Source organism: Myotis nattereri (assembly GCF_964212035.1).
Source record: "Myotis nattereri genome assembly, chromosome: 1".
In the NCBI taxonomy this organism is placed as follows: Eukaryota; Metazoa; Chordata; class Mammalia; order Chiroptera; family Vespertilionidae; genus Myotis; species Myotis nattereri.
The window spans coordinates 137,054,065-137,071,006 of NC_138075.1; the positions used below are offsets into that span (position 1 = coordinate 137,054,065).

General features: G+C 40.1%; 1 protein-coding gene across 1 annotated transcript in view; it reads right to left on the reverse strand.

Moving 5' to 3' along the window:
- DNAJC1 (DnaJ heat shock protein family (Hsp40) member C1) overlaps positions 1-16,419 on the reverse strand; it is a 213,014-nt gene extending 196,595 nt beyond the window's left edge. Inside the window, exon 1 of the mRNA XM_081103978.1 lies at positions 15,970-16,419. Within this exon, the coding sequence (XP_080960104.1) occupies positions 15,970-16,188 (219 nt within the window). The 5' untranslated portion in view covers positions 16,189-16,419. The remainder of the gene's footprint in view (positions 1-15,969) is intronic.
- Positions 16,420-16,942: the final 523 nt, after the last annotated feature.

Sequence of the window (16,942 nt, forward strand, 5' to 3'; positions counted from 1 at the left end):
GAGACTGCTGGCTGACTGGCTCACTCAACTCGTGCATGAATCGTGGGCACCTCCCCTGCGCTGCTTATCCCTGCGGCCCGCCTGAGCCGTGTCGCCGTCGCCCGACCGACCAACACCCCCCCCCCACTTCTTCAAAATAGACTCGCCCAGGCCGAAAACCGACTTCTGTGCATGGGCCACGAAGTTTCAATCGCACTGTACATGCACGCCCACATGTGGTATTTTGTGGAAGAGCCACACTCAAGGGGCCAAAGAGCCACATGTGGCTCGCCAGCCGCGGCTTGCCAACCACTGCCCTAGGAGATGTATCTATAAACATATTGCTATGAGAGATGTCTGAGATTTTGCTGCCTATGGTTTCTTCTAGGTTTTTTATGGTTGCAGAACTTACATTTAAGTCTTTTATTCATTTTGAGTTTATTCTCATGTATGGTGTAAGTTGGTAGTCTAGTTTCATTTTTTTTTTTTTTTTTGCGTGTATCTGTCCAACTTTCCCAACACCATTTACTGAAGAGACTGTCTTGACTCCATTGTATGCTCTTGCCTCCTTTGTCAAATATTGAGTGTAATGCCTTGGGTCGATTTCTGGGCTCTCTGTTCTGTTCCATTGATCTATAAACCTGTTCTTGTGCCAGTAGCAGGCTGTTTTGATTATAGTGGCTTTGGAGTATAACTTGATATCCGGTATTGCGATCCCTCCAGCTTTGTTCTTTCTCAAAATTGCTGTGGCTATTCGGGGTCTTTTTGGTTCCATATAAATTTTTGGAGTATTTGTTCTAGATCTGTGAAATATGTTATTGGTATTTTAATAGGGATTGCATTGAATCTATAGATTGCTTTGGGTAGTATGGACATTTTAACGATGCTAATTCTACCAATCCATGAACACGGTATATTCTTCCACTTGTTTATAGTTTCTTCTATCTCTTTTTTCAACATCCTGTAGTATTCTAAGTACAGGTCTTTTACCTCCTTGGTTAACTTTATTCCTAAGTATCTTAATTTTTTGTTGCAATGGTACAGGTTAGTACCGTTAAAGACTTCCCTGAGATTAATAATTCAATATTAAAAATATATATAATTACAAAATAAATATGTTCCTCATATATAATGTAAACTGGTTATATTTAAAAACTGCGTTTAAAATGAAAGGACCTTTTATCTTTTCTAGTAAACATGAACAGGATACTTTTCCTTAAAATAAATAATTTAAAGTACATTCCAAATACGACTCTATAAACTGCTTGAAGTTTTTTCACTCATTTCATTGAAGCTAATATCCACTAAAATTATATGATATTAGTATTGCCCATCACATTGCTTATTGAAATGGTTTTCATGGCAGTTAACCCTCATTGTCCTATGCTTTGTTTTGTGAATCTTTAAAGACTGAATATAAGAGAACATAATATAAGCCCAGAAAGCGAAAGTCTTCCTAAGAGGTTTCTGAATGGTATTTACTTTCAGAGTCAACATGAAATTGCCTACATATAATTTAACTTCAGATCCATTCATTTCCTCCAGGAATGGTTTTTCTGACATGTACCTGAGTTTTAATATCTATCTCCTCCACTGGCATATTTTTCTAATTAGGCTCAAGACAGAGTTCAGGACTCCTCTGGGCATCTCCACTAGCAAGGCCATATATGTCATTCTATGATCATGGATCTACTTATTACCATTATCAAAACCTGGTGAGATCTGATTATTTCAGAAATGTTACTCTCCTGTTTTAGCACCCAAACTGGGATAAGTCTCAGAATAGTGGACAAATATGGATATGGACTGAATTAAATGGTTTACTATCTCTTTCAATGCTTAAGTAACAGCCTCTTATAGCTGTGAATAATAGGCCTGACTATACTTCTAGATAAAAAGTTCTGAGGTAATAGGAAAATGGGAATTTAAAAATAATAGTTATTACAAAAGAAATGCGGCTTTAATAACTATTCCAGGGTAAAAGAGCACTCCAAGTACTTGGGGGACTTCCTCCAAAACCTCACTCCAAACATGTACTAATATGTACTAGTGATAAAAGTTAAAGAGAGAAAATTATAAACATAAAGCCATGATTTAAAAAAAAAAAAAGCTAGCTAAATATCTCTGTAGACAAAAACAAATGGAAACTTTTGTACCCACAAATAGAGCTTAAGTTACAAGTCTACTGAGCCCCCCACCTACAAGCAGCAGAAGAAATGAGAAGTTTGGCTCATATAGTAATGGGGACTAAACGAAGCCTACAAAAGGCCTGGGCTCAGAACCAGGCTCTAGGCTTGTAATCAATGGTTGCAGTGGGACTCTACCACCTGTGGAAAAAAGTGTAAAAAGTGAGGCCACTGCCTGAGGCTACAACTTACAAAGATATTATGGATCTGAGATGTTAAGAGGCAAAGGTTTAAGTCTCACAGCTGAGATGAGGCCAAAGGATTTGCAGGTTTGGTATCTGGCTCTGCAATGGCCTCAATATAACCTCAGGAGGGAGCCCTAAGCTGCCTATAGAAGACCTAGTTCTTGTCTAGTCTGTCAGGGAAAGGAGTAAAAGCCACAATAAACCCCCTAGGGAGCGGTGAATAAAAAAAGAGAAACTCCCACTAAAGATGAACCTGAAAACTAAAATTCTACCTAAAAAAATATAATGCTTTAATTATGAAAGAAAAATACTTTCCTTCAAGTTTAACCACCTGTATATAATTTCTTCAATAATAGTCTAAAAGTCTAAAACATGTTTATATCACAATGATAGACTTGAAGCAGACACACCCTGCAAACTGTACACTTAGGTCCTGCCTTAAGAGTCTATAATAATTTCTGAGTACAGTTTTAATTAAATTAATCATTTGGTCCATATTATGAAAGCGGGCATACCCCAAGTCATCTTAAGTTTTCAACTTCCAGAAATTTCCTAAGGTTGACTTTGATGAGCTCAGGGCATTATTTATTGTAACCTAGAAACATGCTTAGTGTTGCTCCAAGAAACTATAACAATAGCGGCCTGGATCACTCTACGGTGGACTTATCTAAAGACCATGAAACCAAGAAGGCCCCTCAGCTTGCCAGTATTTTTTTTTTTTTCATATCAATCTCTTGTTTATAAAATTCACAAAGATGTGGGGGAGAAAATAACCATGCAATGGACATATTATCATTCTTTCAACAAGTATTAAAGGACTACTGTATAATGGGCAGTTGCTTGTATTTTTTTAAACAACTTTATTGAGGTATAATCGCTATACAAGGAACCATGATTATTTTTAAATAACCCCACTGTTGTGCAGAGAATGAACAAGTAATTATTTCCCTTGTGCATTTTACTTTAAGGCATTTCAGAAAAATAATTTAGAGGGAATATATATTCCGGTGTTTTTCAAAAGAGGACTGCAAATGAAGATGAAAGTAGATACGAGAATTATGATTTTGGCTTTACATAAGAACAAAATTTCTACTGAGTACTATTATCTAAAGACTTAACAGGTTAGTTCCCAACCCTCATTATTAGACATAAATAAAAAAGGCTGAATGACTAACTGCTGGGAGGGTTAAAGAAGACATTCTTATTAAGAGTAAATAGGTTAGATACTGGTACAGTCTCTCCAACTTCAGGATTCTATTATTCAGGTTCTTCAACTTTTGTTTTTGTTGTTTTCCCTCTCAGCATTGAATTTTTAACCCCTCTGACCCCAGTTCAATTTGTTTCTTATACCAGGACTATCTAAAACAATAGTAGCTAGGTATAAGAACCATCACTGTTAAAATCTACATTTTTTCCTTCAGTTGCTTATGAAATTACAAAAGGCAAAGGCAAAATATCTGGCAATTAATTATTCATTCTAAAGGGAAGCAGTACTTACTAGGAAGCAGTACATGTAGAAGTGGCAGAGGTGGTTATTAAAAAAGGATGGCTGGAGTCCCTGATTGATATTATACAGAATTCAAAGACTGGCACACAAATGGAACTGCATTTGGGAATCTCTTTTTAAAATCACTTAATTAAAGATATTATTTATAACAATAAAAGTAGATGGTAGTAGAGAATACAGTGAATATTTACTGCTAGCAATATATTTGATGGATGAATTTCAGACTAAATAGGGAGAATGTGCAACCTCAAAGTTAAAATTACAAAGTAGGAACTCTGGTGTATTCTTGGTCAAAGCACCCTTAAAGGCCTAATGTTAATAACATTTTAAGAATTATGAAATACAACAGGCAAATCAGCAAAAGTAAATGACCAATTTGAATTAAATTGTTTGCCTGAAAACAACCTTTGCAGACAGGCCTCTATACACATTCAGAACCTATTGTCCCTAGAAGAGCAGTGTGACCTATACCAATAGCCTTTACAGGTAAAAAATTAAAGGAAGGACAAAACGTACAGATAATTAACTAGAAAGCTGATATCTAGCACAATCGGAACAATCTAAAACAAAACAACAAAAACTACACTGGGTTAAAAATTTAAAGAAGAAGGAAGAAGAAGGAAGAAGGAAGAAGGAAGAAGGAAGAAGGAAGAAGGAAGAAGAAGAAGAAGAAGAAGAAGAAGGAGACTACAAACTATATCTGACAAAATAGAAACAGTAATCAGTGATTCAAAAATATTTAGATATATCTTCTCTATGTAATAAAAGGCTAATATGCAAATTGTCCCCTCGGGAGTTCGACCGACTGGGAGTTCAACCACTCGCTATGACCACCAGGGGATGGCACGGAATGAAGGAAGGCCCCAGCCAGCAGTTGGCAGCCGGGGGAAGGAAGGCCCTGATCGGCCCTGATCGCCGGCCAGGCCTAGGGACTCTACCCATACATGAATTTTGTGCACTGGGCCTCTAGTATCTATATATCTATACAAGAGAGGAATGTTAATTCTCTAAGCCTGTGCTATTCAGTGTGGTAGCCAACAGCCATATCTAAGCACTCTAAATGTGTGAGGCAAGTCAAAAACCAAATTTTTAATTTTATTTTATTAGTTGATCTTCAAATTTTAAAATAATACTTGATTCAATTACTGGAAAGTATGGAGTTGATTCTTCAGCTTGGAAGAATCCTATATAATAAAAGCCTAATATGCTAAGTGTCTAGTCATCCGGTTGGCCATTCAACCAATCAAAGTGTTAATATGCTAATGATATGCTAAGGCTGCTCAACTGCTCGCCATGACGTGCACTGACCACCAGGGGGCAGGTGCTCTGACTGGTAGGTTAGCTTGCTGCTGGGGTCCAGCTGATTGGGACTGAGCGAGATGGGTCATACATGCCCTGGAGCCCCCCTGCAGTCCCTCCCCAGCCCCAATAGTGCAATGCTGGGATCCCTCGGCCTGGCCTGCACCCTCTCACAATTCTGCACACCTGGGGGATGTCAGAGAGCTAGTTTCGGCCCGGCAGCGGAATGACCAGTCACTATGACACGCACTGACCACCAAGGGGCAGACACTCAATGCAGGAGCTTTCCCCTGGTGGTCAGTGTGCTCCCACAGGGAGAGCGCCGCTCAGCCAGAAGCCAGGCTCACGGCTGGCAAGTGCAGTGGTGGTGGCAGGAGCCTCTCCCACCTCCACAGCAGCGCTAAGGATGTCCGACTGACATCTAAGGCCCATGGGGAGTGGGCCTAAGCCGTCAGTTGGACATCTCCTGAGGGCTCCCGGACTACAAGAGGGCGCAGGGTGGGCTGAGGGACTCCCCCACAAGTGCACAAATTTTGTGCACCAGGCCTCTAGTTTGGATATATTAATCTACTTATTAGCTACACATTCTATAAAAATCTCAATACAGATCAAGTATTTTCAATCAAAACTTGGTCTCTAAATTGAAGTGTACTAAAAGTATAAATGCAAAATACATATAAAATTTTGAAGGCTTAGTAAAAAAGCTAGAATGTGAAATGCCTCAATAATATATAAAAATGTGACTACATGTTGAAATAATATTTTGATACATTAAATGTTAAAATTAACTTCACCTGTTTCTTTTTTACATTTTTAAATGCAGCTTTTAGAAAATTTAAAATTATATATGTGGCTTGTATTACATATCTACTGCACAATGCTGCTCTAGGGAGATCAATGCCTTAAAAAAATCTGTCATCTATCAAAAATCTAAAATAGCTCTACCTGGTTTGGCTCAGTGGATAGAGCGTCAGCCTACGGACTGAACGGTCCCAGGTTCGATTCCGGGCAAGGGCATGTGCCTGGGTTGTGGGCTTAATTCCCAATAGGGGGGAGTGTAGGAGGCAGCCAATCAATGATTCTCTCTCATCACTGATGTTTCTATCTCTCTCTCCCCCTCTCCCTTCCTCTCTGAAATCAATAAAAATATATTTTAAAAAATCTGAAATACGTCAGTCATGATTTAGAAATTACATATTACCTTATCTCTTATGTAAAAAAACATTACTTTAGGCACTCAGAATTTGTATATATATGTATTCCAAAGTCATTTGTATTCTCTTTACACAGAGGATTGTTACACATCATTGAAGTATTCCTTTAAGTTAATGCAAACTATGGTAATATTTAATGGTCATTCCACCATCCAGAGTATGTAATCAAGTAACTTAGGGATGCTAATTCATCAACCACATCTTCATTCCTTTTATATCCAGATTCTTTTGCTTCTATGAGAGCTAATAAGGATCTTTAATATAGCAAAAATTTTGATAAGACAAATCATTTATATATATATATATATATATTATTTTTTTTTTTTAAATTTTTCTGGGGAAAAAAAATCATTGTGAGACACACTGGAGTAAACTGCTAAGGCCATCAAGGGAGGGCATCACTACATCAGCACAGTTGCTTGCAGCACACCAGGTGGGCAGCTTGGTCTTAAAGGTCCTTTCAAAACACTGAAAAAAATCTGACCCATATTTTATTTGCATGTGACTCATATTTTATTCTTATTTATGCCTACAGTTGCAAAAATACAACCCCTTGATGTTTTTAATGACAATATCCAAAGCACGCCACAAGATGGAGATATTACTCCATTACTATTTATATTTGTATTTATGCTTTTTTTTTTCAATGTACACTTCCCTCTCCCTGTGAATTGCCTATTTTCTCCCTCAGTGGTATATTCAGCTACCAACTCTATCCCTAACATTTATTCTGGTTCCTCTGCCACTCTGCTCTAAATAACTTTATTATGGAAATATTATATAATGAATATTTTTGTGATACCTGTTTTTAATATTAAATGCAGGCAGATAGCCCTGGCTGGTGTGGCTCAGTTGGTTGAGCATCATCCTATGCACTGAAAGGTCAACGGTGTGATTCCAGGTCGGGGCACAAGCCCAGGTTGCGAGCTCGGTCCCTGGTTGGGGTGCGTATGGGAGGCAGCTTTCTCTCTCTCTTTCTCTCTCTCCTTCTCTCTCTCTCTCCTTCTCTCTCTCTCTCTCTCTCTCTCTCTCTCTCTGCAATAAAAACATATTTTTAAAAATGTGGTTTTTTTTAAAAAGCAGGCAGATAATTACAATATTTTCTTCTAGTTCCACGATTTTCAACCAGTGTGCCACAGCAGGCACACTGGTGTGCCGCAAAAAATTTTAAAACATGCAATACCTATTTATTTAGTCAGGGAACTGACCTTTTTTCCCTTCAACTGTCAAATAAAAAGGTGATAACAGCCAACACAATAGCCATCTGGTGTGAAGGAATCAAAATTATACCTATTTTTGTCAGATCAGCAAAAATACAGTATATTTTTTGGTGTGCCTTGGAATTTTAGTAGTTTATGTGTGCTCTGCGATAAAAAAAGGTTGAAAATCACCATTCTAGCTCAATATTTTCTCACTTCTCTAAAATTAAGATAATTTTTATTTGTATATTTTTCTCTTGTGGGTAATAAAAAGTTGCTACCCACAAAGTAATAAGTACTCCAAAAGTTATTTACTGAAATATATTCAGTTACTTTGTAAGGCTATAAATTTACGTCACATTGATATCCCTCTAAACTTCTCTGGAACTCTTCTTTGAGCAGTCCTCAAACCAGTTTATGAGCCGTATGTGAAATTTATATTTAGATCTCTTTATCAATTCAAATTGTATTTACCCAAGCTTGCTAACCCAATTCAGTCACCAAATTTAGTTCCAAATGACTATTAGCTTTAGACAAATATCAAATCCATCTTAAAAGATTTACTATTAATGAGGGTAAAATGCTTTGAAGGCAATTTAAAATAAGAAGTTTCAATGATGTTTGAGAGATGGCAGCATTGCTGAAAATCTATAAAGCTTTCCACAATAACTAATTTCAAGATCAATCTAATTTACCCTAAGTTAAGCCTTATTATACTTTCAAAGGTGTGATACAAAATGTCACACATTATTCTGTATAACTACTTACTATAGAACAGCATAGGATGGCAATTATTTGAACTTTATAAAATATCTCAACTAAAACACTTTATTTAAACACAGGAAGTCTATTTCCTATCACAGGTAAAAAGATCCATATAAAAACAATATCTGATATGATATACTTTACTCCAAGTAAAATCACAATTTCCAATGATCCTACATTATACATACATATTAACTTCCTTAAATCAAGTTTAATCTCCACCTATTAACCCCAAAACACTACTTAAAAGTAAAGAAGAACCTAGTTACTAGTCTTTTATCTGTTAACTAAAAGTATGGTCATTGAAAATAACTGCTAATAAGATGTGCAATTAAAAAAAATCCAAAATATCAGAGGCTTCTTGGTTATGTATAAATTCAATTAGTCCTGGGATGGCTTTCTTAACCTAATCCATTTTAAGGGTATAAAGTCCTTAAGTAATGGCTAGAAATGAGATGTCTCTGCCTTCCTTAGCAGGCATGTCAGTGGACCCTGGGATTTCTCTACGGTCTGTTCACATCTTTCCAGTAAATGATAAAAATGACTTATCTGGTGTTAAATCATTTTGACTACAGCTCACAATACATGCCACAGAAGGGTCTCATGTAGCTTTTCAAAATTCTTGCACTTTATATAATCAGGAGTTGTATTACAGGTGTGGGCAAACGTAGGCTTACAGTTATGAGTATGCAAAATAGTTTATTCTTGCATTATTTATTAATTATTGTATTATTTATTTGTATTACAGCTGTAAACCTACCTTTGCCCAACCCTGTATTCCAGAATTTAACTGAGGAAATTACTCCCTTTTTTAATCCTAGTGTTTGTTCTTAGTGGCATTTTAATACTGCTGCTTATACTATGACATGCCCTTTATTTAATTTGTGATTTTAGACTTTTACCTTTAATATTTAATTCAAATTATATTAACTAACTGTGCAGCTGCACAGAGTTTTATGCTTACAACTCACTGGAACTATAATGTGCAGCCATCTATTAATGAAGCATATTGTTTTATACACATACTCTCTCTAACATGAGGGAATCAGGCAACATGTGTGATTACATATGAGATTCCAGTTGCTGGATGATGGTATTCACTTGAATAAGTGAATTACTCCTAACTTTAATTTAGTATTAAGAAGGATGGGAATGAGACAAATTCTCAATTAAATTTCTAATGAAATCCTAATGACACTCTTACACACAAATTTCAGTAAATGTAAAAACCAAATATTTAGCTCTTAAAATGAAACACTAAGATGTAACTTAAAACACAGCAATCATATTTTTATATTCATCAGTATAGGATTAGGCTTTCAAAATTAAGTGTTTTGATGAAATAAAGACTTTTGAAGATATTTGACTATAGCTTCCTTCTTCACCCAATCAGAGATTCACTGCACATCTCAATACAAGAAAGGTTTTGGAAATGTTTTTAATTCTGGGTGAAATTAACTAATGCTATTACTGCCCAAATAGACCCAATAATGACTGACTTACAAACAGATCCCCAGGACCATAAGAGGATTTCTGTTCTATCAGCTCTGGATTATAGGTAAAATTTTCACAATAGATTTGCCTTGCTCCATAAAATATGCCCAGGCAACCTCCACTAAATAATGTGGACATTAGCCCTGACCGGTTTGGCTCAGTGGATAGAGCGTCGGCCTGCGGACTAAAGGGTCCCGGGTTCGATTCCGGTCAAGGGCATGTACCTTGGTTGCGGGCACATCCCCAGTGGGGGTTGTGCAGGAGGCAGCTGATCAATGTTTCTCTCTCATCGATGTTTCTAACTCTCTATCCCTCTCCCTTCTTCTCTGTAAAAAATCAATAAAATATATTTTAAAAAAATCTTTAATAATGTGGACATCAGAAAATCAATTTTATGATTACCCAATTTGATGGAAAGGTATATATAATTAAATAAGTATTTACTCAGCTCTAACTCTACACATGATATGCCTACATCAGCAATATAAATGACTGGAAAGTTATCTACCATTCCAGATTTTATATCTCTCCCTCACTCCAAATTAACAAATAATTTTGGACTCCACAATGAAAATGGGGAAGCTGTTGTTACACGACATTGATTTATAGGGGAACAGACTCACTGAAGAAAGACTGGACTATATTCAACTAATACCACAAGCTCAGTGGAATCCACAATAAGAATCATTGTAGATAATTGATAATCACAGGACAGGCTCACCAGTCAATGATGAAAGAGATCTTCATCTTTATTTTTAGAAAGGACTATGACTGGGTTTGAGAAGCCCCATTAATGACTTCATACTTTTTCCCATCCAAAAAAACTGAGACAGAAATCAGAAATCAGGCAGACAGAAATCAAATAACACATTTATGGCTGAAAAGCTACCAAAGAATTTAGATTAGGTATAGGGGCCAAATGGGCTCGCTAGCAATGTTTGCCCTCCCCGCTCCAGTCCAGACTTTGAGACAGCACACATTTCCTATGAACAGTATGAAACACTGGAGAGAAAGTCTGTCTAGGTCTAGGATAACTGCCTTACTGGTTTGGGACAGAGAAGAGACTGATTACCACGGTTTAGAGCTTTTTGACTAATTAGCTCTCTCCAATCAAGAAAAACAGACCAAAGGCAATCACCCTCCAACAAAGTCACTCATTCCTCCTTGGAGAAATGGAAGAGATATGTCAGGAGATAGCAGTTTCTTCAGGGAAGTCCCTCACCACCTGATTATGGGATGGCTGGGCAGTAATTGTCCCTCCCTTAAACAGGCTGCTTAGTCTGTACATTTGAAATATAGATTGAAAGAGTGTAAAAGCTTTATTCATTCTGATTAAAAATTAAAATCCAATATTTTATAAGCACATAGCAATAGCTTTTCTTCTTCTAAAACCAAGTTCCAGCATTCATTTAAATGTAAGGATGCAGTTATAAAAATTTTTATGAGAAAGGAGCACATTTTCTAGCTCTATTAGTAGGAATCAGTAATTGCTGACTGGCACCAAAGAGATTACTCTGATTTCATCAGAAAGTAAACACTGAAACATTTAAAATAACTTAGCTTGTCACAATTTCAAGTCACAAATTTAAAAAAAAAAAATAAATGTGACGTATTGCTGGCTAGAATACTGCACAAAGTATAAAGAAAGTCATGGCCCAAATAGACATGAAAAAAACACAGAATTGCCATTGACCCCACAAGAAATACAGGTGTCCAAGGAACAGTTGTTAGAGGAAATACAACTACTGTGTGGGGACCTAGAATGTAAGTTACAAATGAAAGATATTTCAGTAACACATCCTTTTTCCTACACTCTCCTAATCTTTCACCTTATTTCCTCTGAAAAGATGCAATATCTGCCTTTGCAAGTTTGGCTCAGTGGACAGAGCATCGGCCTATGGAATGAAGGGTCCCAGGTTCGATTCTGGTCAAGGGCACACATCTAGGTTGCAGGCTCCTCCCCAGCCCCCGCCCTGGTAGGGAGCATGCAGGAGGCACCAACCCATGTGTTTCTCACACATCGATATTTCTCTCTGTCCTTCCCTTTCTTCGACTTTCTCTAAAAATCAATGGCTAGGTGAGAATTAAAATAAAAAAAAAAAAAAGATGCAATATCCAAATTGAATTTCCTATGAATTTGAAATCCAGGAATACAAAGAAAGAGATTCCTTCACTGTATGAGGGCTATAAAAGCCATATAAAAAACATTACCTAAAGAAGATACCATATGTCCTAAAAATGAGGCAACTAACTTGCCCAAGGTTGTTAATCAGAAAGTGGTCAGGTCCAAGCTCTTAAGGTAATCGATTATTCTAATTAGAGAGTTTATGGAGTAACTGAGCTAAATATCTTAAACTTGGGAAAAAGGGGACAAAATGAATGCCACATCCAGTCACTATCATCCCTGGCTTCTAGTTTGGGGTATAACCATCTCAAAAATTTTTTTGTATTAATTGTCTCCAATTCTTCCCCTTCCTTCTCTCCTGAACCCAGACACTGACCTCACCACTCCACTGAAACAGCTTTTGCTGAGGTAGCCAATGACCTCCACACCATTACACTGAACAGCCAATTCTCAGAGCTCATCTTATTTGAATTATCATCAGTATTTAACCCAGCTGATCACGTTCTCCTCTTTAAAATACTTCTTTATTTGATTTGAAAGTGACAGTATTTTCTTGATTTGCCTCCTACTTTACTGGCTGTTCTGTTTCCATCTCCTTTGCAGGCTCCTCTCCATCCCCCTGACTGTAAAAGTTTGGAATCTCCAATACTTAGCTCCCAGACCTCTCTTTTCTCTCTTCACATTCACTCCCCTGGTGAACTTGCCCAGTTGTTTGGCTTCAAATTACCATCTAATGCCAGGGATTCCATCTTAGTAAGTGGCAACTGAAATTACACAAATATTTATTCAATTACTGACACCAAAAGCTTAATTAGCCTCAATTCTTTTTTCTCTCACATCCCACATTCAAACAATCAATAAAATCCTGCTAGCTGTATTTTCCAATTAAATTCTAAATCTGACTACTTAACATCCACCCAGGTACAATCTACATCTACACCTTTTGAGCTCGGCGTGTCAGCATTTTGAAAAACCCTAACTTAACTCTGGTGCCATGTCACATATAGAAATTTTTTGATATTTGCAACCATAGTAAAACAAAGACTTATATTTTTGATATTTATTTTATATATTTAAATGCCATTTAACAAAGAAAAATCAACCAAAAAAATGAGTTCGCCTGTCACCTCTGACACTCATGTCATAGGTTCGCCATCACTGATCTACATTCTACACCATAATTATCCTTCTAAATAACTAATGACGTACATACAGAGGATCCTCAACACAAAGTGTTATTTTAAATTTAAGTCAAACCATGTACCTCTTTCTGTTCGATGCCCACCCCTCCCCCCATGAGATCCCAACTTACTTATAATGAATCGCCAAAGTCCTTATAATGTCTTACAAAGCCCTACAAGATCTTCCCCTAACCCCATGACTCTGATCTCATCTCCTATCACTATTCTCTTTCACCCTACTCCACACACACTGGCTGCCTTGCTGTTCCTCAGATTCTATCCAAGCTCTTGCCTCAAGGTCTTGGTACTCAACTGTCTGCCTTCTTCAAATGCTCTTCCACTCCCCCACCTGGCTCACTCCCTTATTTCCTTTAGAGGCCTTCTCTGACCATCTGACATGTATATTTACTTGTTTGGTTATATTACTACTAGAGGCCCAATGCACAAAGTTCATGCACTGGGGGCGGGGGGGGGGGGGGGAGGAGCAGGGGAGGGGAGGTCCCCTCAGCCTGGCCTGCACCCTCTCACAGTCCGGGAGCACTCGGGGGATGTCCGACTGATGGCATAGGCCCACTCCCTGGGGATGTCAGTAGGACATCCTTAGCACTGCCCCGGGAGAGGCTCCCGTCAGCGCCGCTGCGCTCGCCAGCTGTGAGCCTGGCTTCTGGCTGAGCAGGGGGAGCTCACTGACCACCAGGGGGCAGCTCCTGCATTAAGCGTCTGTCCCTGGTGGTCAGTGCATGTCATAGTAACCGGTTGCTCCACCGTTTGGTCGATTTGCATATTAGCCTTTTATTATATGTTTCCCCCCTACTAAATTGTGAGTTTCATAAGGCTACAGGTTTTATTTTATACACCAGCCAACTCCCAGTGCTTAAAATGTAGTAGATGTCAAATAAATTTCTGTTGAATGGACGACAAAGCTGATGAGTGTATAGAGCCAGGTCACCACTCTGAGTAACCAACCTACTTTGTCCTGGTCCCTCATATCTGGCTAATCACCAAAAGATTGGTTGGCTCTGGCCTGAAAATTACACATTAAGAGACAAATGACAGGCTGCATTTGTGTCTTAACAAATTTCTGGTCCTCTGAAAGTCTTCCAAGAAAATTAAGATTCAGTGTAACGTAGAGAACTAGTTACCATCAGTTTCTCTGCTTAGGAAGAATAAAATCTCTTCTGACATGGCTGGGTAGAGAAACACAAATTAAAACAATTTTCTGGATCCTTTTCAAATTCTACCTAAACATAGAATGTTCTTGATCATCTATGCTTCTTTATTTTCCATCTTTGCCCACATAGTTAAGTGCTCTGGTTGTTCCACACTGCCTAACTCTGCAAATTAAATTGCGTGAAATTATAAACAAAAATTCTATGAGAGTTCACATGCAAGCTAAATTACATGATCTGAAATTTAAACTACTGCTACTAAATTTTTGTATTCTCTTAAAGGGGCTTAATTTTCCATGAATAACTGGAAAGCATCTTCAAGATCTTTGGATAGGTTATGTATAAGACTTTTTCTAGCTACAGAATTTAACCAATCATGATAAGTTCTAACAAATATTATCAATGTTAAAGGCATTCTTAAAAGCCTTTAGTTATTTTCACTGATTTTTGCACATGTTGCATCATCATTTACTCCGTAAAAAGATATATTTGTCTATGAGCGGGAAGCTAATGAATACAGACAGTACATAATTGTTTGCACCTATGAATTTGAAGTGTGAATGCTTATACTTTAGTAACTCTTACAAAAAATAAAATTCGTTAAAATCATAGTGCAACAATTTTATATTCAATTATATTTAACTGAAAAGTAATTTTCCATGTAGTGTTAAGTTCAATAGTTCACATACAAAGGGCATATCTAGTCATGTGAAGTGTACCTTGAATGAGAATTGTTGGTATACCTTTTTCTTTTTTAACCCCATAATTATTCAAAGCACTTTATGCCGGGCTCAGTCAGATCGTGTGAAATCCTGTCTTTCACCCCATATGTCATCTTCTTGGCAGTATGATTCAGACAAAGACTAGTTATCTTTCCTCACTGACCACTCACAGGGAGAAAGAAGTACAGGGCAACAAACGGACTTTACAGGTTAAAGTCCCAAGGTAAAAAAAAAAGGAAACAAAAGAAAAAGACATCACCCTGCGCTACTGGTTGGGCAACTCTCTTCCTTTAGCAGCTCAAGTGCCTCTACTGCCCCCCAAAACTTACTATTTCCTTGTATGGGTTCTAGGACCGACAAGGTAGCTTCAACTACCTCCAGACTTCTCAGCTGTGATCCCAACCCCTACCCAACAGGCTAAAGATGCCCAAGTACGGTGCCAGGAGAACTGCCAGGCAGGCGCCGACCAAAGCGCACTCCCACCCCCCACCCCCCGGAAAGGCGGAGCAATGGAGGCAGCTAAAATAGCACGAGGATAAGTGTCACTGGGAAGGTGCAACTTTGCAGTGAGACATGACTACTCTTTCCCACACACCACTCTTCCTTCTTTTTCTTCCTGCACAGCGGGGTGGAAGGGTCTCTCCGGATGGCAGAGGAAAGGGAGGGTAGAACCGCCCCGGCTGGCGGCGCCGTCCAGCCTGAAGCTGAGACCGCAACCTGAGAAGGGGGGCAGGGCGGCGAGGCCCTGAGAACAAGTCCTTCCGAGGCCAGCAGACCCCGGCCGGGGGAGGAGGCGGTGGAGCCCGGGAGGGCCGAGCGCGGCCGCGGCGCCGGCTCCCGCGGAGGAACCGGGTCGAGCCGCCCCACCCCCTCCTCTGCGCCGCGACCCGCACGTTGTCCTGCCCGGGAGCCGCCGCCGCCGGGCGGGCAGGCGCCCCGCTTACCTGCTGCACCCCGAGGAACTGGTAGAAGTTGAGCTGCACCTCCTCCACCAAGTCAAACAACTCCAGGTCCCCGCTCTCCCAGCCGCGCGCCGGCCCCGCGGCCGCCAGCAGCAGCAGCAGCAGCAGCAGCAGAGGCAGCGGCAGCGGCGGCGGGACCTGCACGGGCCGCAGCTCGCGGCGCCCAGGAGGCCGGGCCGGCCTGGAGCCGGGAGCCGTCATCGCGCTGGGCTCCGAAAGGTCACCCGTCACGCTGAGCCGCTGGCCGAGCCCGGGGACGTGGCGGGCAGCGCGGGGTGTGGAAACGGCGGCCGCGGTCCGGAGCACGGGCAGCCGTCCTGGAGGCTCGCGCCCGGCGGCGGCCCGGCGGCGGGGCAGGGGGCGCGGGCCCGCGGACGCGGCGGCGGCGGCCGGGTCGCGGCGGGCTGTCGGGGGCCAGACCCTCAACCCCAGGCCTACGAACAGCTGGAGCGCCAGCACCGGGAGCTAAGGTTGCGGAGGGGGCGGGGCTTCCCCTCGTTTTAACCTATTCCAGGCCTCGCTTCCTGTGACATCACGTCTCCTAGCAACCGCCGGGGCGGGGGCGGGGCCGGAAGTAGGGAAGCGGGTTGCCCCAGATCTAGGCCTCAGAAAGAAGCCTCTGCCGCTGGTGCGCCCTGAAGAGGTGACTTGTGTTTTCACAGATTAAGAGACATGGACATCGCGCACGGACCTGGGACATCGCAAGTATAAGTCTCCCCTGAAACAGCTACCTTCTTACCCTTCCCCGGACACTGGAAACTGAAAGCATATGTGAAAACTTATTAGTGACGGCCTCCGTTCCATACAGTTCATTATTCCATCCCCGAAGCTATAGGAGGAATTGAACCCATGGCCTTCAAGGGGCAAACCTAGGAAGTAGTCTGAAGTATGTTTTATGAAAGGCTGAAACAAATAAAATTTGAACCAATGCAAAGAAGTATACTTCTCATTGTGA